The 22692-nt window shown below is 54.2% G+C and overlaps 6 protein-coding genes across 6 annotated transcripts; 3 read left to right on the forward strand and 3 right to left on the reverse strand.

Annotated features, from left to right (window-relative positions):
• Window positions 1-175: 175 nt before the first annotated feature.
• J4E85_008851 (uncharacterized protein) lies at window positions 176-1244 on the reverse strand (the record flags this gene model as incomplete). The annotated part of the gene is made up of 2 exons (XM_051473075.1): window positions 176-570; window positions 620-1244. 2 exons carry the CDS (start codon window positions 1242-1244, stop codon window positions 176-178), a joined length of 1020 nt encoding a protein of 339 aa, XP_051323295.1.
• Window positions 1245-2179: 935 nt separating this feature from the next.
• On the reverse strand, window positions 2180-3858 carry J4E85_008852 (uncharacterized protein; the record flags this gene model as incomplete). The annotated part of the gene is made up of 5 exons (XM_051473076.1): window positions 2180-2350; window positions 2400-2771; window positions 2875-3088; window positions 3139-3605; window positions 3658-3858. The coding sequence occupies 5 exons, from the start codon at window positions 3856-3858 to the stop codon at window positions 2180-2182; spliced, it is 1425 nt and encodes a 474-aa protein (XP_051323296.1).
• Window positions 3859-12182: 8324 nt separating this feature from the next.
• J4E85_008853 (uncharacterized protein) lies at window positions 12183-14622 on the forward strand (the record flags this gene model as incomplete). Its single annotated transcript, XM_051473077.1, has 2 exons — window positions 12183-14587; window positions 14610-14622. 2 exons carry the CDS (start codon window positions 12183-12185, stop codon window positions 14620-14622), a joined length of 2418 nt encoding a protein of 805 aa, XP_051323297.1.
• A 464-nt stretch (window positions 14623-15086) lies between these two features.
• On the forward strand, window positions 15087-16062 carry J4E85_008854 (uncharacterized protein; the record flags this gene model as incomplete). Its single annotated transcript, XM_051473078.1, has 2 exons — window positions 15087-15107; window positions 15238-16062. The coding sequence occupies 2 exons, from the start codon at window positions 15087-15089 to the stop codon at window positions 16060-16062; spliced, it is 846 nt and encodes a 281-aa protein (XP_051323298.1).
• A 191-nt stretch (window positions 16063-16253) lies between these two features.
• On the forward strand, window positions 16254-19803 carry J4E85_008855 (uncharacterized protein; the record flags this gene model as incomplete). Its single annotated transcript, XM_051473079.1, has 3 exons — window positions 16254-16302; window positions 16444-17249; window positions 17407-19803. 3 exons carry the CDS (start codon window positions 16254-16256, stop codon window positions 19801-19803), a joined length of 3252 nt encoding a protein of 1083 aa, XP_051323299.1.
• Window positions 19804-21548: 1745 nt separating this feature from the next.
• On the reverse strand, window positions 21549-22230 carry RPS13A (40S ribosomal protein S13-1; the record flags this gene model as incomplete). Its single annotated transcript, XM_051473080.1, has 4 exons — window positions 21549-21632; window positions 21686-21822; window positions 21938-22026; window positions 22085-22230. 4 exons carry the CDS (start codon window positions 22228-22230, stop codon window positions 21549-21551), a joined length of 456 nt encoding a protein of 151 aa, XP_051323300.1.
• Between the last annotated feature and the right edge of the window lie 462 nt (window positions 22231-22692).

Consider the following 22692-nt stretch of genomic DNA (forward strand, 5'->3'; position numbering starts at 1 on the left):
GCAGTCGAACTTTGGTATTGCTGAAGAGTATGTATTGCGTTTCACAGTTCCTCGCCTCAATAACATTGCCTCAACAACATCAAAGCTTGCCCAATCAGATCATCACCACGACCCTGCTGCCCGATCGCGCGCGTAGATGCTTGAAGGAAGTACTGACCCCCACACTGATACCAAGCTACTTGTCACGATCGTCAATTGGCTTCGCCCATCGGTCGCCCTTTGCACTCGTCGTCACGTTAAACTCAAGCGTCTTGTGGATCTGGTCCGCGCCGTGGTAAACGAGCGGGATGTCATCGATGCTTTCACCGGTGTGGGTCGATGTCCTCTCCACGTCATCCAACTGATGCCTTAGAAGTTTTTCCCATCTTCCGCTGGTGCTGGATAGCCCTCCGTGGGTGGCGCTGCTGCGTCGTCCCTGGCTGGTGGTCCTACTGCCATTACCACTGCCACTGAGAGTCCGAACCTTGCCTCTGACCGAGCGGAAGAGCGGGCCCAGTGTGGGCAAAGAGGAGCATACGACGAGAATACAACCCTCTCCTAGACCGAGTATATCGAGAAGCGGTACCGGGTCTAACAGAGTTAGTTCCATGCTGAGAAATATGTGGGATGAACAACTCACAAGTAGGGTTCTCAGCCAGTACTACGAAAATTTCTCCAAAGATTGTGAGTTTGTAGATGGTGAGGATGAAGGCCAGGATAGTGAGGCCCAGCGCGATCGAGACCAGGATGCGGTTCTTGAGTGGCATGTTGAGGCGCATAATGAATGGAATCGGGTACACAGCGAAGAACACATCTAGGAAGGCAGAGTAGGCCGAAGTGAAGTAGCCCAAATCTGACATGACCTTGGTACTGGCACATGTTCCACCCGGTATGGTTCTGTTCCAGCCGAATTCGACCGGGTCGCATTGCTTGTACCACCAGATCGAGGTAGCCAATATGCAGGCCTGGGAGCTGAGCGCGAGGCCCCAGAATAGTATCGTAGTTTTGAGGCCGTAGTCCAGAATGCGCTTGAGAATAGCGATGATGGCAAACTTGGGTAGCGAAAACGTCCATATCAGTACCGAACTGATGATTACATTCCACTTGAGGGCTCGCGGTATCAATGGGGGATCGATAGCCTCCATTCTTCGTCCAAGACCGTACTGTGTGCCGATCGAGATCAGGATGCAGGTGACGAGCATCACAACGACACAGAACACGGTGATGTAGTCGTCCATTCCAAGGCCACCGCCTTTGCTGGACATGCGAGTGCCGACTCTCAACGCCACGAACACTGCAAGACAGTTAGCTGCCATTCGGCGCAACATAAGAGGGCTACTCGCCAGCTGTGACTGCGAACATAGACCAGCAAGCCCTATCAGCGATAGTGCCATAGTCTTCCACGTCCCACAGTCCCATGGTGTTGACGATTGGTGTTGCAAAGGTTTGCGGAACGTTAGACGCTCCTGGTGTGATAAAGTGGGCTCATTGTTAGATACACTGCCGTCGGATGCGTAACATGCCGCGTAGGATTGCGCGTAGGATGCGTTCCATGTAACAGCCAGAATCCTTCGCCGGCCCCATGAAGTATCGATTTTCGTCACACAGTTGGCATGTGTTATTTAAATTGCCAATGCATACCGTGTACAGAGGATCGACATGTGATCGGAAACTCCTACAGGGGAAAATAGCAGGAAAATCATCTCGTACGGCATAATGACGGAAGTTGTTGAATGACTCAAGCGAATCAAAACACACCGATCGCCCTGCCTTCTGAAAAGGTCAAAGGATTCCTACCCCAGGAGTTCCCGAAGTCCTGGCGAGACTCCGTATCAGCCCTGCGGTTCATGACTCATTTAACCGACATTCAGCTCTCTCCCAGAAATATAGCAACATGTGACACATTCGACACAAACACCCAAGTACCGCATGTGAAAGAAAGAGCATTTCGACATATCGTATAGTCAGCTGTCCGCCAAGAGGAAGCCAAAGTATGGAAACTAGCTCTGCCAAGCTAACGGCTACTGTATGAAGTTATATGCTACATTCAAGCGATCAGGTTCAACAGAGAAGATGAATGATACAATACGGTGAGTCAGTGGCGTCAGCTCAGGCACAAGTTGGTACATTGGGTACATGGGCTTGGAACTCATGGGACAGTAGTTGATTGCTTCAATATACATTCGAGACGTTACCTCTTTCAATAGGCGTAGAACATCGTAGTCTCAGAGTTCGAGCTCTTAATCCTCCTGTTCTCCCGCACCAACCACCAGCGCATGAACCATGCGCCAGCCGCACACATGAGTGCCATACCAGCACTCATAGCCAAGGGCAAGACGAACCGCGGCTCTGACCACTCTGGCCAGATGTACTGTTCAACATTAGTTAACATATCCAGGCGATCAAGATGCGAGACTTACGGGAGTCCAGATCAAGCTGAGTGTAGCTGCGACGTTGGCAATAGCCAGCGCCGCAGATTTCTTCTCCCTCGTTTGTCCACAGGTTGAGGACACCCATCCGAGGATGATGCTGTTGACGCCATACGTGCCGATGGTAAAGACGCACATGGCGAAGTACCTCGCGCCTACGTTCATAGTCGCGCAGCCGAGCACGAAGCCAAAGACAGCCACGCCTTTGGCAATGGTGATATGCCAGGTGCGTTCGTTGAAATGGCCGGATGATATGGCCCATGCGACGGAGAATGCGCCCGCAATCAAGTAAGGTGGGCACGTCAATACAAGTGTGACTTCCTGAGAGAAGCCTAGTGTGTTGACGATCGTCGGCATGAAGTTCTTGAAACCATTCGTGGCGATATGACGACGGGAACGTCAGTGACGGGAACGGTAGCGGAACCGATAGAACTTACAGGTGTTGCATGTAGACGAATACCCAAACTTTAGGGTCTCGGATAGCTTCTTTTAGGCCTGCGAGCATGGAAACGTCGGCGGAGTGGCCGACTGTATCTCGCGCAACCCGGGCGTGCGCAAGTTGGCGTTCTTCGGGGTTGAGCCACCATGTAGTTAAAGGCTCGTCAGGGAGGGTAAAGCAGGCGACTACGGCGATGATAAAGGTGACGACGCCCTGTATGATGAACAACCAACGCCATCCGCTTGACATGAGGTCAGTATTTGTTGCACAAGAACTATGTGGAGATCATACCTGATACCACGGACACCATCGAGCTTGAAGACGCCAAGCGCAATGAGTCCAGCGAACGACGACGCGAGAATGTTGCCAGAGTAGAGAATGCTGATGCGCGTCGCAATCTCCTTTCTCGTGTAGAAGATGCTTAAGAGATAGAGCGCTCCTGGGTAGTATGGTGCCTCGACCACACCCAGAAAGAAACGTACAAGTACGATGCCTGTGTAGTTGTGAACGATAGCGGTAAGCCCGCTTACAACCGCCCAGCCCATCATACAGATTCCCATGTACCACGAAGGTTTGACGCGTGTAATAATCATGTTGCTCGGTATTTGCCCTAGGATGTACCCGACGAAAAGAATAGAGATAGCAGTGCTGTATTGGTTGCTGGTGAGTCCAAGGTCGTCTTGGAAACCATTGAGGCGTGCGAGGGTAATGGCGTTGCGGTCTAGGTAGTTGAGCCAGTACATCAACCAAAGCATGGGCTGGATCGGGTAATTAGTCAAAATTTGGGAGATATGGCAATATTTGACTGACCATAATCCAGATGTCCAGCTTCCTCACGAGCTTCTTCTCCTCGGGGCTCGTCTTGGCCACGGCCCCAGAGTAATCACCTTTGACCTCGACTTTCTCATACTCCATATGCTGGCTCTGGAACTTTTCATCGATGGGGTCCACGGTGTGACCTGGCATGGGAGATCCTACACCCTGCACGGGCTCAGATTGTGGTGCGGCCATGGTATCGTCGACAGGGTCTGTCAGCGTCAAGGGTAGGGCAAGAACCCAGGCTAAAGGCACTGCGAAAAAGATGCATGGCCCTATTGACGGGACAGTGATTTATATCGAATCTCGTTCATTTACCCCGCGCATCGAACACTAGTCCTTCTCCCCATGGGGTCGCCCCGGATAATGGCGTCCTCGCACCAGATATCGACATGAAAGTCAGGCTTGGGGCGCTAAAATCCCAACTTTGGTAGTCCCGCTCCGAAGCGCTGACTCGCAGTGGCGGGTCACCACCCCTCGGCGACGCCGCCCCGAGCAAGACTACCGGTGGACTGCTTGGCAACGACGCCGCTCGGCGTGCCCACGCCGAAAGATGCAAATGTAACTATTCCAGAGCGACCGCATCTTCCGTGAGCCGCAAGCGTAACAGATGTGTGGTGATTGTGGCGCCGACAGTTCCAGTCAATTGATTGTGGCCAATTTCCGGCACACTCGAAACTGTCGATTGCTTCACCCCGCGCAAAAGCGGGCAGCCTCATACGAAGCCAGCTTTGGCAACGGTGGAAGCATGCTAACATCAAAAATGCGTATCCATTGTCATGTCGTTGAGCGGAGGTTCCATACCACCGTACAAGTCGAAGCTGTCGAACCACGCCTGAGAGAACCGATACACGGACATGTCGACTTGTTGTTGATCGTACATTTGTCGTAGATCATACGCAGAGCCCTTGAATTCATTTTCGATCGCCAGTGGGGATGCATTAGACACCATTCCATCGGTTCCGACAGGCTGAAGGTATTGTGGGTGCATCCAGTGAGGCTGGCCCAACCCATTCGAGTCTGCATCCGCCGCCAGCTCCGACCGGTTGCTGCACTGGTGGGCACTGTCTTCTGTGCTGTTGGCCCCAGGGGCGGTGACGGCGATGGGGTGTGTGCTGAATTTGATAACGTCGATCAGGATAGCATCGCTCAGCCTGTTGAAGACATCGACGCAGCGTTGCAACGACTTCCATCTTTCCGATACCGCTACAAGGACGTTTGAGCATGTTCGTGTATCGCTAATCACTTCCATAGTGCTTGGATTTCTGATCAGCAGACCACCTAGTCGTTGACCTTGCTGTCTCCGAATGGCCTGGTAGTGCATCGTTACAGCGTACACATATGATAACCCTGCCATAAACAAAGCTTGTAATGAAAGCCAGCTGTGATTCAAGAGCCCCATACGATGAAGGCTAGCATACGAGGATATGGAAGCCTGAGAGGAGGCGAAAATCGCTTGTACCGCAACTGAGTCTCTTGACGTGTCCAGTGTGGGCGATGGTCGATGGAGCATTAGCACGGCGTTATGGTATATCATCTCGAACCAAGTTGGTGAAGTGAAGCAAGATGAAGGCCTGCCTTCATCCAGAGAACCCGGATGAGCGACGGTTTCGGCATTCCGGCGCCAAACTCTGAGGTCGGCAGCGAATTCATCTCTACGGTGGCGGAGCTCATCATCCGACTGATTTCTTCGACGGTGACTGTGCAGAGTCTGGATGATATCACCACACAGTAGGCGATACTTGATGATCTGAACGAAAATTGGTATGCGGCGGCATTTGACCAGGTTCTCGACCATGGGCGTTTCGAGTCCAGAAAGCAGGATCTCGTCACATAGGTTAGACGGTAGTGCCGCGTCTACGTCGTCGTTGTGAATTGCCAGAGGTCTGCCAAGTATGTTGCTGACTATTCTAGTACGCTGTCAGCTAGTTCACCCTCTGGCATATGCTCGCGTCACAATTGCTTAACATACCTGTCCATAGCCACAATGCTCCAAAAGCAAAGCCGGGAAACTTCCTGCTGTACAAGATCGGCACTCAAGTCTGCATTACTTGTAGAGTCATCCGAGCGTTTGTAAGGATATGCAGTTTCACAGTGAAGGCCAAGTTCCAGGGCAATTCTGCTTCCCACTCCTACCAGATGCCACATGCCTGTGTAATTGTTAGATGGCTCTTGCGATCAGGCAATATCTGTTCTGATGTATCGAGGTGTAGCAACATACTGGCTGAGGTATCTTCCATGGAACTGCTCATGCGATACTGAATCAACAGGATGACTGCTTGGAGTGCGCCGAGCCCGCCTTTCTCTAAGACGGTCGAGGCTCGCTTCATCGCCCGTATGTAATGAGTATGAGCACTTGGTAGCCCTTGCCAATCGGACCGGCAGATGCTGGCTGTCGCGATAGCGAGAACCATGTCGAAAATGAAGGTTTCACTTGCGGAGCGCGTGGAGGAAGTCGCGTTCGAGCTATATATTTCCGAAAGCATCGCACCGAGAGTAGCAGGGAGGACCACAGGGTAGCGTAAGTGGTCATGGTTGAGATATGACAGTACAAGTCTGCTCGCTGTCTGTTCAGATGGTAAGTCTCGAGCAAACTCAATAGCCGAAGCAGTCGCGTTGATAGCATCAGCGTCAACAGGTGGAGTTGTCGACGGCGTTGAAGTTCCAACGTCCACATTGGCTCTGATGAAGTTCGCGAGAAGTATGCCGCTTGACGACCCCAGATAGTTCCTTTCTCCGGATGCATTGATCGAGAGGTAGGACACTTCACCCGCGACGTCGGTAGATGTACGACGCTGCGAAGTGCCACTGTCGTTTCTGGAATGATTGCTTTGGACATTGGGGGCGGAACTTTGGCCTGTAGAGGATACTGAGTCTGCCCTCCTTTGTTGCACAAGAGTCCTGTTCTGGACTTCTAAGCGCTTAATTCTTCGTTCAAGCGTGTCTACGTGGGCCTGGCTATAGGTGCGTGCTTTGGTCCGATCTGTATAGCGGCATTCTGATCCATTCAAGCTGCATCGTCGGCACGGGAGAAGCTTGTCGCATCGAACCTTCCTCTCATGACAGTGATCGCACCTGCACGTCGACGTTAGCGCTCTATACGCGTCGAGACGCGTTGTGACCGACCGGGTAATGGGCTACGAAGACATACGCTTGCATGGCTAGGATCGTGCCCTTGCGCGTCTGAGAAACTCGGTGCCCAGATCCGAGAGTTTCGGTGTGTGGGAGCGAGATGTGGAGTAGGAAGAGAACCGCTGGCCGAGATGTTGGCATGGTGCAAGTGCCGGCACCGGGAAGCGGGCGAGCAGTAGCGTGATTCGGCCTCGGCCCTCCATGACCGAGGATGGAGTCATTCTGCACGAACAATTACACTAGCATGATGGCGTCGATGTCGTGAATTGAAGAGTGAACATGCTCGCAATGTCCGCGACAGACTGTGGGGTAATTCACTCCCCAACGTTGGCATGCGACACGCGACATCTTCCAAGGTTGTCCTCGCCCACTCACGTGCACGTGCCTGCGATGACGCAGAGCGAAATTGACCACTCACAACTTCCGCAGCCCGAACACTGCGAGAACGTGCAGCGGGCTCCGAAAACCATATCGATGACCATCAATACCAAAGTCAGTAGCGAGGTCAGGAGAATATTCTGATATCAGCGCCAGGCGACAGACGGCCGGAACGTGTGGGCCGACAACAATACCTCCCTAGGTATATATTGCCTGGACAGGCCTACTACTACCGCGTCTGGTCCAGCCCGTACTACCCTTGATACTTTAGTATGCAGGCTATCCTTTCTACAAAGTAGAACTGGAGTAGATGGTGCCTTAGGTGTCTTCGCTACCACGAAGCCCTTCTGGCTACATCGCAATTGCGCAGGCTGCAGCGAGTCCGCCGAGGGCAAGAACCCGACAGTAGCGGCATACATTACACCCGCAATCCAGCGCGACTAACGACACGCAGCTTCCTACAAACCCCGTCCTTGGTTCCACTCCCGTTCACGTCTTCAACTCTTGCCAACGAAGCCCAATCCATCATTATGGTAGTCAGCCCACTCTTAACGCAGCCGATGTCCTATGAACCCATTGAAACCCGCCTGGCCGCCATGCGTGTTGCTCTATCCTCAGGCTTCTCTCCCAACGAAATGGACAGGCGCCCCCGCGGTGTAGGCCGCCCACTAGACTGTGCAATCGAAGATGGCTGGCCCGCCGACTTTGCCCATCTCAAGCAAAATCTCCCTGTTGTCCATCTGCTTCTCGAAGCCGGGGCTGATCCCAGGCTTCCTTCTCGGGATCCGCCCGGCCGCTCGCCAATTGATTCCCTAGAGGCTTGGTTCAAGCAGTATGAGATCAGAGGGCATGAATTCGGCCCTGAGCATTTAGAGCTGAAACCGTTCTTTGAGAAGGCTTTGGAAGCTATGAAGAAAGTTGCTGATGAGCTTAATGGTGAGTTTGCGTTGACATGGTGTTGTGTATGTCTCTTGTTCGTTGGCTAAGCTGGAGTGCGATTAGCAAAAGACGCCGCTGAAGCTGCTGAAGCTGCCAGAAAAGCTCGTAGAGAGAGACCGTTGTTTGGTAGGCTGAAGTTTTGGTGACGCGATCGATGTAGCTGCAAGAGATGGTAACAATGCGTTTGCGCGTTTAGCCCGCGGGACTGGCTTAGCTCTTTGCTTATGAGGCGACACCGCAATCTATCTGGTGGCTTCAACGTGATCGAGAGCACGGGTATAGTGTGGGCAGTGAACAGAATGTAGCATCTTATACCTGTTTCATGGGCCTAAGGCGATCCGGCGACAAACATCCAAAATTGCGACTACCAGGACGAGAAGATGCAAGACAAGAAGGCAGAAAGGCGACAAGGGAAGGAACTGTAAAGAGCGCCAATGGGGACGAAGGGGATTTGTCCAATGCTCATGTGCTCTTACCTATTGCACATCGTACGTCCTTGTCTGTTTTTACACGCCACATTCAGGTTGATAGGGGCTCTCCACCATACAGCTTCGTCATGTAGTGGCATTTTTCAAGATATTATACTGTACAACCCCATATCATCCGATTAATCCTCGATATCATCATCGCTCAACGTCAGACTGGCGCCCTTGTCCGCCAACCCAGCAATCGCTGTTTCCGGCTCTTGTGCCTTACTCTCAAACTTCACCCGTCCTTTCTTCTTCGGCGTCTCCAGAGTTGGTTTGTCCGTAGACCACTGCTCTTGCTCGCCAGGGCGAATATCTTCTTCAGCGTCATCTTCTTCAGTGGCACCGGAGAGAGCATTTCCGGTGAAGGCTGTGATCTTCCGGATTTCGCGCACGGTGGCTGCTGTGGATGGGTTCGGCATGCGTGTTTTGCGCAAGATGGTGGTCATGTAAGGTAGACGTTCAAGAAGCATTTCGTTCCGCGCCGAGCCACCGCTTCCAAGGTGAATTGAAGCTGGCGCATCTTCTTCGGCATCTTTCGAGCCGGATGCCGATGTGGGCTGTGAGAACGAAGCATTGCCTTTCCACGACTCGACTCCTCCGCTCGAGAAAGCCGGTTTCGATGTAGTTGACCCTGTCGAAAAGAGCTCACCACGCTGCGCCTTTGATACCCACATCTCCAGTGCACACTCAATCTCTTCCTGTTGTTTCCATATCCGCAGCGAGGCCGGATAGTACATGACAAACGCGTTGCCTTTTGCCGCTCCACCACTTGCTCCTTGGCCTTTCGCCTTGATACCCATGATGCCTGGAGGCGGTGCAACGCGCTTGACGGGATATGGCAGGTTATACAGAAGCCCTCGTACACTCGTCTGAAAGCACATCTCGTCTTGGCGCAGATTATCTGCACTAGTTCCTTGGAGGACCCGTCGGCCAGCGCCCGCACCAAAGCGGTCCGGCGATAGAAGGTCGGCATCGGAAAGAGCTTCTATACAGCCCTCAATGGAGTCCATAGTCTCCTCACTATCCGCAGCTCCGCAGGACAGGACATAGTTCTCGTGGAGAGCAGCGACAAAGGTCTGGGTATCGGTACCCAGCTCATCGATGAGCGTGTCGACATTGACCTCCGAGGCCTTCGGTCTTCGCCTTTCTGGAAACCAGTTCGGTGGATGTGCCACGGGTGTGTTAGAGTCCTCCGGTAGACGCTTGTTGTACACAACTCTCCCAACAGCATGGAAGATGCCGAGAGTGCTTTCGCGCTGCGTCACCATTTCGAGCGACTCCTGCTCGATCTTCGTCATCGGGATGTCTTTCGGGCCCTTCTTCTTCGTGAGGTTGACCTTCGCGCCCCAGCCTTCCGCATCATCACCTCGCAGGCAGAGGAACTCGAGAGAGGAGACAGCGCTCCGAATGTCTCCAAGTTCTGCAAGACGCTGAATCGCCTGTGGCCCTAGAGTCTTTTTGCGCCCGGATTTGCGCGCCTCCTTGACAACAATCGTTTCTAGCGCCTTTGTCATGTATGTGGGGGCGATTGGGTTGAACTCGAGAACAGACACTCCGGGATGGGTCAGGATCTCAGGGCCTAACAGCCGATGTGCAGTGAAGCTGTCGGCTGCCGCCGTGTTGGTGGACAGCAGGGTCTCGGATATTATCATTACGATTGGGGTCACTGGCTGCTCGGGATCGACCTGGGTCGAAAAGAAAGCAGTAGCTGATTGCGTATTGGCAGCAAGATAGTTGAGGACGGAAGAGCGAAAAGATTGAACGGCCGAAGAAGTACGTGTGAATGTATTCGGAAACTCCTCTACTAGGACAAGCTGCTTCTGCCTTTCGGTCTGACTGTTCGACGAAGCCGTCTGGGCACTCATTGTCGGCTCATCGAAGGCCAGACTACCAAAGGCTCCAGTCCTTCCAACGAATTCTTCGAACTGTGCAGTAGCAGACACAAAGCTGTCGGAGGTTGACATGGAACCTATAGGGTTCTTCCATTCATGCATGTGGATGCCCAGTTCCTTGGACAGCAGGGACATGGTGGTGGTCTTCCCACTGCCAGCAGGGCCTTTGAGCAGCAGCAATCGCTTGCGTGCCTTGCCGCTGAAGACGTCTGTGAGCCATGTCCGCACGTCCGCCACCTTCCTCTTATGCACAGCGAGCTCATCGAGCGACACCGGACCGTACTTTTCAGTCCACGGCCGCCGGTCTTCTGTGTCCTGCCGCGCTGGCTGGGACGATATCGGTGTTGTGGATAGCGGGGTCGTACTACGCGCTCCGCTCGCTGTTCGCAGGAACTTCTGCCTGTTGCTCACAGCATTGGCAGGGTCCGTTGGCGCTGTCGCAGCGATCGGTCTCTTACGAACGGGGAGGGGCTTCGGGGGCTTGATGGACGGCGCATCGTCTGAGGAATCAAAGATATCGTCTACATCTTCAATTGACAGGGCCGGTTTCTCGGGGCTCGGCGTGGGGTGCAGCGACTGCGAGCGCGGTATATTACTGAAGAAAGAAGTGATGGGCTTGGATGATGGCTTTGCTTTAGCCGGCGATTTGGCTGGAGACTTCTTAGTAGGAACTGCTCGCGATCGCGTTGGCGAGGCTGCACGTGTCTGGGATCGGGTGCCTGTTAGTGTGCCCCTCTTGGGACGCGCGGGAGGCGGTGTATGTGAATCATCCGCCTCAGACTCGGATGAGACGACGATCGGCTTTTTGCGCGTGGCCCGAAGCTTAGCCATGCCGCCCCCGTTTGATGGACCTGGAGAGCACTCGAACGCAGAGTGACATGCTCAGTGCTAGGCCGGTTGGGGGTGCAGAGCGCGTGATGGGAGTCCAGCAGCCGTGTCGAGGCTGCGTCGCGTCGGAGCGCGGAGGAAGTTCCACGGGCCCAAGCGCGCTAGGCACAGTGGGGCCAAGAGCTGCTAAGGCTGTTGACAACGCACCTCTTTTCTGCATCTTCACACACACCGCTGCTCTTTTCCCGCTAGCACCCGCTGTAGTGCGCTCCTTTCGAGGCTCATATGCAGCTAACTTGTCCAACCGGAGACCGCCACAACGCCCTCCCTGCCACTGCTGCATGAGGTTCAATTTTCGAGCCCCAGCGGCGTCATCGCGTGCATATCGGCTCGTTGAATCGCTGTCCGACAGTAAACATCAACAAAGAATTCGGTCCATGGCCTGTGGCCGGTCCACTGTCGCTGGCCGCCATCGTCGTACAGAGTGAGCAGCGCAGCAAGACCATATAGACGTAATTGTACCAGACACGCGAAGTCGCATTCGATGGCTGGTAACGCAACGCTCGGGGCATATAAATTAGACCGCTCGAGTTTACGATGAGCTGGCACTTCCCTGCCAATCTCCCATTGGGCGGGAAGGCGTTTGCAGCTTGTACTATCCTCTTCCATTCTTTTCACTGCCGCATTCCTTATATGCTGATTTCGCGCGTGCTCGTTGTTTTTTGACATGTTCCCCGTCGTCATGCTCCGTTAACAGGCGCCTTTTTAATTTTTGCGAGTATCTGAGCTCAACGTGAGAAGCGCAAACTCCGGCGCAGGATTCGGGAGTTCTTGTTGCCTTTAACGCTATTTACAACAACTATCACGTTTGGCGGCCGTTATGGCAAAGAAGAAGAAAAGCAGCAAGAAACCGGTGGAGCCCGTTGCTCCACCTGACAACGTGCCAACAAATGCTGCGGAACCAATTCCTGATGCGCCTGAGGCTCCATTGACAGCAGAGGAATCAGCCACAGAAGCAGAGTCCGGGGAGCAGTCCATGCCAACCGCTTCCGAAGTGGAGCCCGACGAGGGTACGGTTCCCACGCTGGTGGAAGAGTCCACATCTGCACCCTCACAACACCCTGAGACCATAGAGACTATACCAGACGAGGCTACAGAGGCACCGGCCACTGAGATCATACCTGCTGCAGAGCTAGATCCACCTATGGGGGAAGAGCAGGAATCTGGGTCGCCAGCGGATACTACCGAGGCCGTGGAGTCAGAGATTGCCGGGCAAAGCGCTGAAGACATGCATCATACTACAGCAGAAGATGAAGAGTCATCGGTTATTTGGGTTGGAGACGCGCACGACCCAGAACCCGATGCAGAGCAGCAAAATACTCCGGAGGAACAGCAGCCCCTACAACTAGACGAAGAGTCCACACCCCAGCCAGACCCTGTTCCAACTCAAGATTCTATTGAACCAGCAGACACGCCGGTTGAAGACACACTCCCGCCACAAGAATCTACAGCGGAGCTAGCGCCTGAAGCAGAACCTGAAGTAGTTACTACCACCGCGGAAGAAGCTATCGAACCGATAGACCAGATGGATGGCGGTCTTAATGAGAACGGAGCTGAGCAAGATCTGGCGGAGATAGTCGAGGTACCAGAGGCACCAGGGGCACCAGAGATAATGGAAGCACCTGAAGTACCAGAGGCGCCGGAAGTGCCAGAAGCTCCAGAGGCTCCAGAGGCACCTAAAGTGCCAGAATTACTAGAGGTACCTGAAGCTCCCGAAGCTACCGAAGCGCCGGAAGCACCAGAGGTATCGCAACCGCCAGAAGCTGTCGAAGCGCCAGAAGTACCAGACGCACCCGAAGCACCCGAAGCACCCGAAGCACCCGAAGCACCCGGAGCACCCGAAGCACCAGGGGTACAAGAGGAACCAGAAGTCCTAGAAGCGCCAGAGGCTCCCGAAGTACCTGAGGTACCAGAAACGCCTGAAGTACCAGAAGCACCGGAAGTACCAGAAGCACCGGAAGTACCAGAAGCGCCAGAAGCGCCAGAGGCCCCCGCTGCACCTCTGGCTCCATCAGTGGTGTCAGCTGGGAGTGATGAGGACGACATCATCGAAGCTTTCACAGTCGAGGATCTATCAGCACCAGAACCAGAGCCTGAGGCTGTTCCAATAGCAGTCGAACGGTCGGTGGACGTCGGGCTACCAGATGCGCCTGTCGAAGGAATATCAGCATCAGAAGCCCCTGAGACAATCACACAGCCTGAGTCTATTCCCGAGACTTCGTCTACAGATGCCCACATTGAGCCGATAGAAGAGCTCGTCGTAGCTGCCCAAGACGAAGTACCAAGACAGCATGCCGACCGAGAGCAAGAGCGGCTTGAGGCCGAAGCAGCGGCCGCGGCTGAGGCTCAAGAATCTGCCTCGCTAGCGCAGGCCGCCCAATCCCAGGAAGACGCACAGCGAGAAGAACTGAAGAGATTGGAGCAAGAAGCAATCGAGCACGAGAGGTTAGCGAAGGAGGCCGAGGCCAACAGACTACTGGAGGAGCGACGCGCAAGAGAGGCCCAAGAAGAGCTGGAAGCTGCCGAAGCCGTGAAACGGGCTCTGGAAACCATGAGAGCCAAGAAGGAAGAGCAGCATAAGGAGACCGAGAGGCTCGAACAAGAGCGACTGGCCCGTGAAAGGCTCGAGCAAGAGAAGTTAGAGCAGATTGTCGAAGCGAGGAAGCTTCTGGCATTAATGGAAGAAGAACGGAAGGCCGCAGAGATCCAAGAAGAGGCCGAAGCCGCTGCAGTCGCCGAAAAGGCTCGGAAAGAGAAGGAAGAGGTCGAAGCTGCAGCTGCTGCCGAACGTGCTCGACAAGAGAAGGAAGAACTCCGGCAGGAACAATTACGACGTGAGAGAGCCGAAGAGGCTCGAATTGCTAGGAAAGCCCGAGCAGCTGCGGATGTCCTTGCGGAAGAGCAGAGAGAGGAAGCAGAACGGTTGGAACGGCTGGCCCAGGACGAGTCACGTGAGCAAGCCGAGATACCCTTCATCGCACGTCGATCCATGATCGAATCAGCACGTGCTCCGTCACCTCCTTCGGGAGTACCTGACATGCACGATCGTTCTCCAGTCTCTGATCGACCATTTCGATCGTATCGATCTTTCGCGCCACATGCACCGAAGCTTAGAACACACGAAGCGGGTCCAAACCATGCACCGAAGCCTTATGCTGTGGCACAGCTCATTGAGGATAACAGACCTGCGGCCCCAAGCCCGCCAATGAGTAAAGCTCGACCAAGGTATGTGAATTCCATTTCTCAGTCCGGTGAGGTAGTCGCTCGGCGCTTCTTCGGCGACCGTCAACCACGACGCCGGACCCAAAGCGAACATGCTCGAGATACATAAGGTTCCTGGCCGAACTCTGATGGATTACGATACTAACTACATGTTTCCCTCTAGACACGCTCCCACCTTTGACAGCGACGACGATTCAGATTCTGCTCTAGTACAAAACAGGATAGCGTCGAGGCGTCCATTTAGCGGTGAAGCGCATGAAGTGTCGCGGTCCCACTTAGGCCCACATCAACCACGTAGCGCTTTTGCATCCCGAGTGCCTGTTGAGCCCACCTATCCGGCCCCTCCACCAAATTATCATCCCAGCTACTATGCCCCGCCAGCCCAGCCGCCTCACCACTACCCAGATCATGCCTACGGCATGAGTCAGCAGGGTTATCCCGCGCCTAACCCCAATCCTTACGGCCCTTCGTCGCATTCTTCCTCCCCTCCCTACCAGGAATCATGGAGCCAATACCCACCCGGGTACCCTCCTTATGGCAGCCCACATCATCGACAGGACTCCTCTGGTTCTAGAGACCTTCATTCACATGTTTTAGCCAGTCGACCTGCAATCGAACACGTGTCTGGCGACGCACTCTCACATATCCCGCAGACTGATCTGCACGTTCTACTTGCGCATTACAAAGAGACTCACAACCAACTGCGTGCTAGGGAGGACCTGCTTCGTCGGCAAACTGCTGAGCAAGAGCAGAAACTCCGCGCAAAGGATGGTGAGATTGGTGAGCTGAAGCAGAAGATTCGCAACTTGGAAGACAGGCATTCAGCCGAGGCAACCAGACTACACTTTCAGATCGGGAATCTGGAAGAGCAAGTCAGAGAGCTCCGAGAGCTGATTGCTGAAACCAAGAAAGCTAGAAGAGACGCCGAAGAGACCAAGTTGGTACTGGATGCAGCCATGAGGTCGTGGGAGGACAGGTACAAAGAGCTGGAAGATGTGCATCGCACGCTGGAGAGGACCTCTGCCGAGGAGAGGGAAAGAGCATGGAGAGATTTCGACGAATGGAAGGAGGCCACGAACACGAAACACGATGCGGAGAAGATCGCCCTTGCTATCCAATTCGACAAAAAGCTGAAGCAAGCTGGGCAAGATGCTGCCGAGGCGGCTGAGCTCAGGGCTCAGCTTCAGGCAGCTCTTGACCGAGAGCAAGAACTCATCAGGGAGCGCGACGACCTTCAGAAGATGCGAGAAGACTCAGATCGCCGGGCTGGGGAAGAAGCAGCGAGAGCCGATCAACTGGCGAGAGAGAAGGATGAGCTGATGAACTCGTTCGACCAACTCAGAGCCGAGAGTCAGAGGGAGAAGGAGGTCATCAGAAGCGTTGCCAGCAACCTTGAGTCGGAGAAGTCTAGACTTGAGAAGATGATGGAATGCTATGGTGACATCGCCGAGATCAAGAGCAAGGGCGACAGCTACTAGTAAGTGATTCCCAGTTTTGCACATTCGCTCTTGATGCCGGCACGATGGTAGCAGGGGCCGCATTGCCGCCAGTGTTGGTTGATGATGGGTGGTTTGGGTGCGCTTCGTTATCTTTCAACGGATAATGAAGTGCACCGAGATCAGTTGCTTATCTTCTGGCCGGCGGCTGTGATGATGCAACGGAAGCCACCATGTCTTGCCATACACTGTCTTTCTCGTCTACCGCTCGCGTAATGCGATGTTTGTTATCGCGTCCCTTCACTGTCGCTTTGTTCAGTACAGAGTCGCTCGCTAACACCATCGCGTCTAGCCTGGTATCCTTCACTCAGCTTCAAAGGCAAATCATCGATCTTGCTACAACCCATTTCGTTCACCTTCCAGTAAGGCCGCCACCGGAGGATCTTGCGCAAGTGCCGTCCAACCTACCGTCCTTCCTTGGTGATAGCATTGCCTCCAGACAAGTCCGAACCGCATACATCGCCCACACTGTATCGAAGCTCATTACTTTCCGTGTCTTTGGCCCATTCCTGTTCAGTCTTGGACGCCGCTACGACAAAGCCGACTCTCTTTTCTCCTCGATGAGCCACCACATTCGCGAGAAGAGCACGCGCAAAGAAGCGATTTGGCGACAACAAACACTCCTTGCTGCTTTTACCAGCACTGGCGCGAAGCAGCGCATCAATACTGCTGCCGGAACCGTTGTCGAGGAGATCGTCAACGCTATCCGACACTTTGCTGATCCAAAAGAGGAGGAAGGCATCAAGATCGCCGTGAAGCGCATCGTGAAGGTCGCTGCGGAGACATGGAGATTTGCTCGTCTCGAGCGAGAAATGATCACCGCCGTCATGCCTGCGCTGCACGACGAAGAACATCAATTTACCAGCAACCAGTTCTGGCCAGCTTACAGCCCAGAAACAGGCTCAGCGACGGATGACCCACCTCCTCCTGATTCGCAACGACAATTGTTACTCAGGATCTTCCCGGTTGTATACCGCGAATCGAAGCACGAGATCTTCCAGAACAACGAAGAGCAGCGTGACGAAGGCTGCATTCTCCACCATGGGCTGGCTCTGTATGATGATGCAGAGCCAGTTGTGACGAGAATGGAGGAGCTCAAATCTGCTGGTTTGCCTCCCCATACCACTGCATTAACGAGTCCGACTGACGAGGGCAAGTTTCCGCCGCCGGTACGTAACACCACCCGCGTGTTCACCTTACCCCAGCGTTCCTAGCACCGCTTTCGAGCTTCCTTCACCCAGCCTCTGACAGGCTCGCGATATATCAAGATCTACGTAAGATGAAAAGACTGCTTCAGATCACTTGGCTAACACGCTGGCTTTCCAGGCTTGCCCGCCTCCACGCGACCCGATACCACCTCCCCCCTCTCCCCCCGCCCCTCGATCTCCGACGAAAGCCGAGACGAATACGGATGAGGAATCTCCAGTGTCACGTCCGATGTCACCGGAGAAGCCAGAGAAGCCCAAGAAGCTCTCGGCTATCGAGCGAGCGTTGAACCTCTTCTCTAATCCTTCCTCGGATGACAAGATGAAGCCTCCGCCTCCAGGCTCTACCTTCTCACGTCCGCCGGCGCCCCCGACGTCCGTGTTTACGTCACCCAGGAACTTCATTGGCATGCCCGTCGAGAGTTTGGCTCCCTCACATGCTCCGAGTGCAAGGAAGAAGCCTCCACCACCACCGCCGAAACCTGCGTCGAAGCCTGACATACCTTCAACGGCTGCAGAAATCGCGGAAGCCATACGCCATCGCCAGTCTGTGGAGAGCGCGATCCTACCGCCGTCCTTCTCGCGGACTACGACGGATGACACTATCCACGAGCATCCCGATTCGCGAGCTCCTACGCCGGTAGACACGGTGTCTCACATGTTCGATGCCATCGATGAAATCGAAACGCTGGTGCCGCAACGTACGCGAACTACGTCGACCTCTACCACGCATTCGCGACGCCGCTCTACGCATACTCGCCGATCTACCGAACACGCCATCGAGGACGAGCTGTTTGACATCACTCCTCGACCGGATCACACTCGCAGAAAGAGCGGTTATGCGGCGAGCATTCGCACGACTAAGTCTGCCGATACCGAGCGCACTGATCGAAGCGAGCGCACCGACAAAAGTGAGCGCACCGATAAGAGCGAACGTACCGAGAAGAGTGAGCGGACAGACAAGAGCGAACGAACAGACAAGAGCGAGCGAACCGAGAAGAGCAGCCGCAGCCATCGGACAGAGAAGAGTGACCGTTCGGATAAAACCGAGCGCGAAAAGGCTCGTTATGTGTACGAGACGCGTGGTGCTGCTATGAAAGCTCTATATCCCAACACTCCGGTGAAGGGCTCTCATGGCAGCGCTAGACACTCCGAGAAGAGTGTGAAGAGCGAGAGAAGGAAGGAAAGAGGCAGCAAGGACTCAACCAAGGAATCGAACTTGACGAGAGAATCCCGAGAGTCGAGGGAGGCCAAGAGAGAATCACGAGAGGTCAAGAGACAAAGGAGTATCTCCGATGCTGGCACATGGGATACCAACAGCATCATGACTCACGACTTTGCGCCTACGACCATCACGACCAACGCACCCTATCCTTTCATGTACGACTCAAGACGAGACTCGAAAGAGTTAAAGCGAGAGTCCAGGGAGATACGGCGGCAACGCAGCATCTCTGATGCTGGCACTTGGGACACAAGCACTGAGATCAGTCAGCGTCCTCCACCGACCACGGTCTCGACCAACGTTCCCTATCCTACAGGAATGCCTTGGGAGCTGAAGCGATCACGAAGCATTTCCGACTGCGGTACCTGGGACACCAGCAGTGAGGTCACTCAACGTGCGCCTCCCACAACCGTATCGACCAATGTGCCCTACCCTATGGAACAACACGTGGACGAGTCGGAACGATGGTCTATGCCACCACCTCGCAACTCAATGAGGATGGAGGTCTCCGACGATGAAGTGTCTGACACTGGGACCTGGGATACCAACACTGAGATCAATACCCACCGTGCTCCCCCTACGACCGTGTCTACGAACGTGCCCTATCCTTCCTACAACGCTCCTTCTACAATTATCTCTACCAACACCCCTCGTTTCACACAGCCTCCTCGACAGCTACGACGACCCAGCGTGTCTGACGATGACGCGTCTGATGATGACGTCTCCGACACTGGGACGTGGGACACCAACACCGAGATCACTACTCATCGCGCGCCTCCCACGACCGTCTCCACCAACGTCCCCTACTCAAGCATAATGCACCGCCAGCTGAGAAGGCTGAGCGGCAGCGATACCGGCACATGGGATACCGCTAGTGAGGTCACTCAGCGTGCGCCTCCCACAACAGTGTCCACCAACGTCCCCTACCCCTCCGCGCAATTCAGCGACCTTGGCCCCTCGAGCTACCCACCCGGCCCCTTCGAGCAGCTCAAGCGAGTCGAGCAACTCCGAAAACAGCACGAGCACCACAGCTTCTCTGACGACGGCTCCGACTCCGGCACCTGGGATACAAGCAGTGAAATCACTCACGCTAACAACGGGCCTGCTACTGCTACGCAGGTGTCCCAGAACAAGTCCTACCACCGTTCTGAGAGGCCGAGGGCACCAAGGAGACAGACGAGCCCGGCTATTTCCGAGGCGGGGACGTGGGATACCAACAGTGTGATTACGAATAACGATATAAAGACGACTGTTTCGACGAATGTGGGGTATGCTTCTGAGCGAAGATCTCGATAGGTGGATGCGAGCATTGTGTGTGAAGACGGTCTAAATGGTCCGCGTGACACGGCTTTTTTTCTATGAGTTACTGTTATTGCGCTTTGTTTCTTTTTGGTTTCGCTTTGTGCGTATGGCTGCAGCTACGCAATATCGTAGGAGCACACGTTGATGATGCAGATGAAGGATGAACACGAGTGAGGATATATATGGATTACGGCCGAGCAATGCATGATGAAGAGTCTCGAGATGGTTGCATTTCTGTAGCAGGGCGTTCTGGTTCCTTGCTTGTTTGATTCGAAGTAGACGAGCTTGTAAGATAGTTATCATATCATCTGTTTTCAAGTGCAAGATACTGCTCTCATGACGGGTTTGTGTGAAGTTCGCGTGTTTTTTGTTGTGCCTGGCAAAGTCATTGCTGTGATGCGTAAATCTATACTCGATGCTAAAGCCTTGAAGTCTCCAAAACGGACTCTGGTCTGAAAGTTGTGCTCTCGTACAAGCGGAGGTCGTGGTGGTGCCCCCAAAGAAAGTGAAGGAAAGCTCCAAAACGCCGAGGCTAGCCCGAACATCAATCGCGCTCGAAGCTCAAGCTACCAAGACGCTCTCAAGAAAGTCCAACTCCCCATCTCAACGCCACAAACACCCATTCTCGCCTCCTCCAACCGCGCCAATTCGCGTCAAACACCCAGAAGAACTCATACCCAGCTTCAGAAATGGCAGAACCGTCTCCCAACCCAGCCGTCGCAAACCCCGACATCGACCCAGCGCTCACAGATGGCGAGGCGCAACAAGCACCTACAGAACAACCCGCAGATGTAGAAATGGCAGATTCAGGCGCAGCACCAGCAGTAAGCTACCATCCTAGACATCACCACCAAAAGTCCCTTACTAACACCCTCTTCAAGCCCACCGCCCTCGACGCCTCAGCCTCAACACCCACCCACCAACCCAGCGTCCAAACCGTCCCGCCCACACCCTCCACCTCCACGCCCGCACCACCCTCCGCACCAACTCTACCGACCGCTACCACAGCGCCGACACCCACCCCTGCAGCCTCATCGCGCAACTCACCGCACCCCACTGCGCAAGCGCCCACACAACCTATTCCACACGGTAGTCCCACGCGGGTGTATCTGAATCAGCATGTGACGCCGCATCTGCTCGAGGCGATGAAACATCTTGCTACTGCGGAGCCGGAGAAGCCGCTCAAGTGGTTGAGTGAGTTTCTGGCGGGGAAGAGTAGGGAGATTGAGGGGACGTGATGGGCTTGTGGAAAAGGGTGATGGGATGATAGCGGTGGAGGGAGGATAGAATAGGATACTTAGGGCGAAGACGAAGTAGCTCTGTGGATGGACAGTCACATGAGCAGCTTCACTCAAGCACTCATCGACGAGAAGGAGACTGTCATGCGCATGCGCGTTTGGGCGGTGAGCTTTGCAGTATATCTGGCAAGCTTGACTACTGGACGACCAGCATGGCTTTGAAGGGCAAGCGATATAGAACGACTTCAAGCGCGTGGCAGATGTTCACCAAAAGTATAAGACGGCGTCAGGATGATACCCAAGTCAAGCAGGATTACAACAAACAGATTTCAGATTTTGACACTTTCAATGCAAATTGGGTATATTCAATGCGAGGTGATGCTTTTGATTGATTCATTCCATATCGTGATCCTGCTAGGTATCCGCAAAGCATCCATGCCCGTGAAACTCCACTTAAATGTCTACCATGACGACTACCATCCACACCAATCCGACATCTGCTTATGCGACGAGGGTAGAGGCGGTGGCGCTCTCGTACCTCCAGGTAGGGGGGAGGGCACCGACGGTCTTGTAGTAGCGGGAGAGCTGGGGATGATCAGCACGTGCTCTTGTTATGGGGAGAGTCTGGGTAAACTTACACGGTGGATACGGGACTCGATGAGAATGAGGCGGAACTTGGAGTCGCGGTCCTTGCGGTTGGTCTGAAGGTGCTTGCGGACGGCAACGGCCTTCTTGATCAACATGTAGAGGTCCTCTGGGATGTCGGGGCTGAGGCCTTAAGCGCAAAATGTTAGCCTAGACCAACAAATGCAGTTTTGTATAGCGCGCAGATGCTCACGAGGAGCAGAGCTGTGTCGACATGCGCTTTCATGTGTATAGGGCAATCGTACCGTTCGACTTGAGGATTCGGAGGATCTTGTTGCCGGTGACAACCTTGACCTGAGCGACACCGTGCGAGTCACGGAGGATCTCACCAATCCTGCGATTGTGTTAGCCGACCAAATCTGTGTGTATTCCTTTCCAAGCGATTGTCTTACTGAGATGGTGTAGCACCCTTCTTCGCGAGCTTGCAGATCTGGTCGACAACCTGCTCGGGGGTGGTCTTCAACCACGCCGGGGGGCTGCGGGAGTAGGGGATGGCGGAGGCTGATATGCCCTTTCCGTTGCTGTGAAGACGACCCATTTTGAATGAATGTTCCGGATGGCGACCTGGTCGATTAGTACGGAGACGTGGTGGTGGGCTTGTCGTGGGTTGAAGTTCGCGATCGAAGACTCCAATTTCTCGCGGCTCGGCTAGGTCTGTGGTGGACCGTGCGCGGGCTAGCGTCAAAGCTCCTGCCAGACAAAAAGTCTGCGACGACCAACCTCGTCCTCCGCACCTCACGATGTCAAAACATTGACCTCGGCGTGCAAGCGCGATTGTCTCAGCTATGTTGAAGCTAGATGGTCGCGCATCAGATTACGATTGATATCTCTTCGGAATTGCTTACCCTAAGCCAGCTACAGCAGCTCACTCCCAACGTAAGTTCAACCCAGTTCCTCCCTTCCATCACAATGATGAGATCCAGTGCATTCGACGCCTCTTATTTTAGGCGGGGTTCTTCGGAACCTCGCCGGTGCATAAATCTCTATTCTGACAAGTGCC

Source organism: Alternaria conjuncta (assembly GCF_024043145.1).
Source record: "Alternaria conjuncta strain BMP 0040 chromosome Unknown scaffold_14, whole genome shotgun sequence".
NCBI classification, from domain to species: Eukaryota; Fungi; Ascomycota; class Dothideomycetes; order Pleosporales; family Pleosporaceae; genus Alternaria; species Alternaria conjuncta.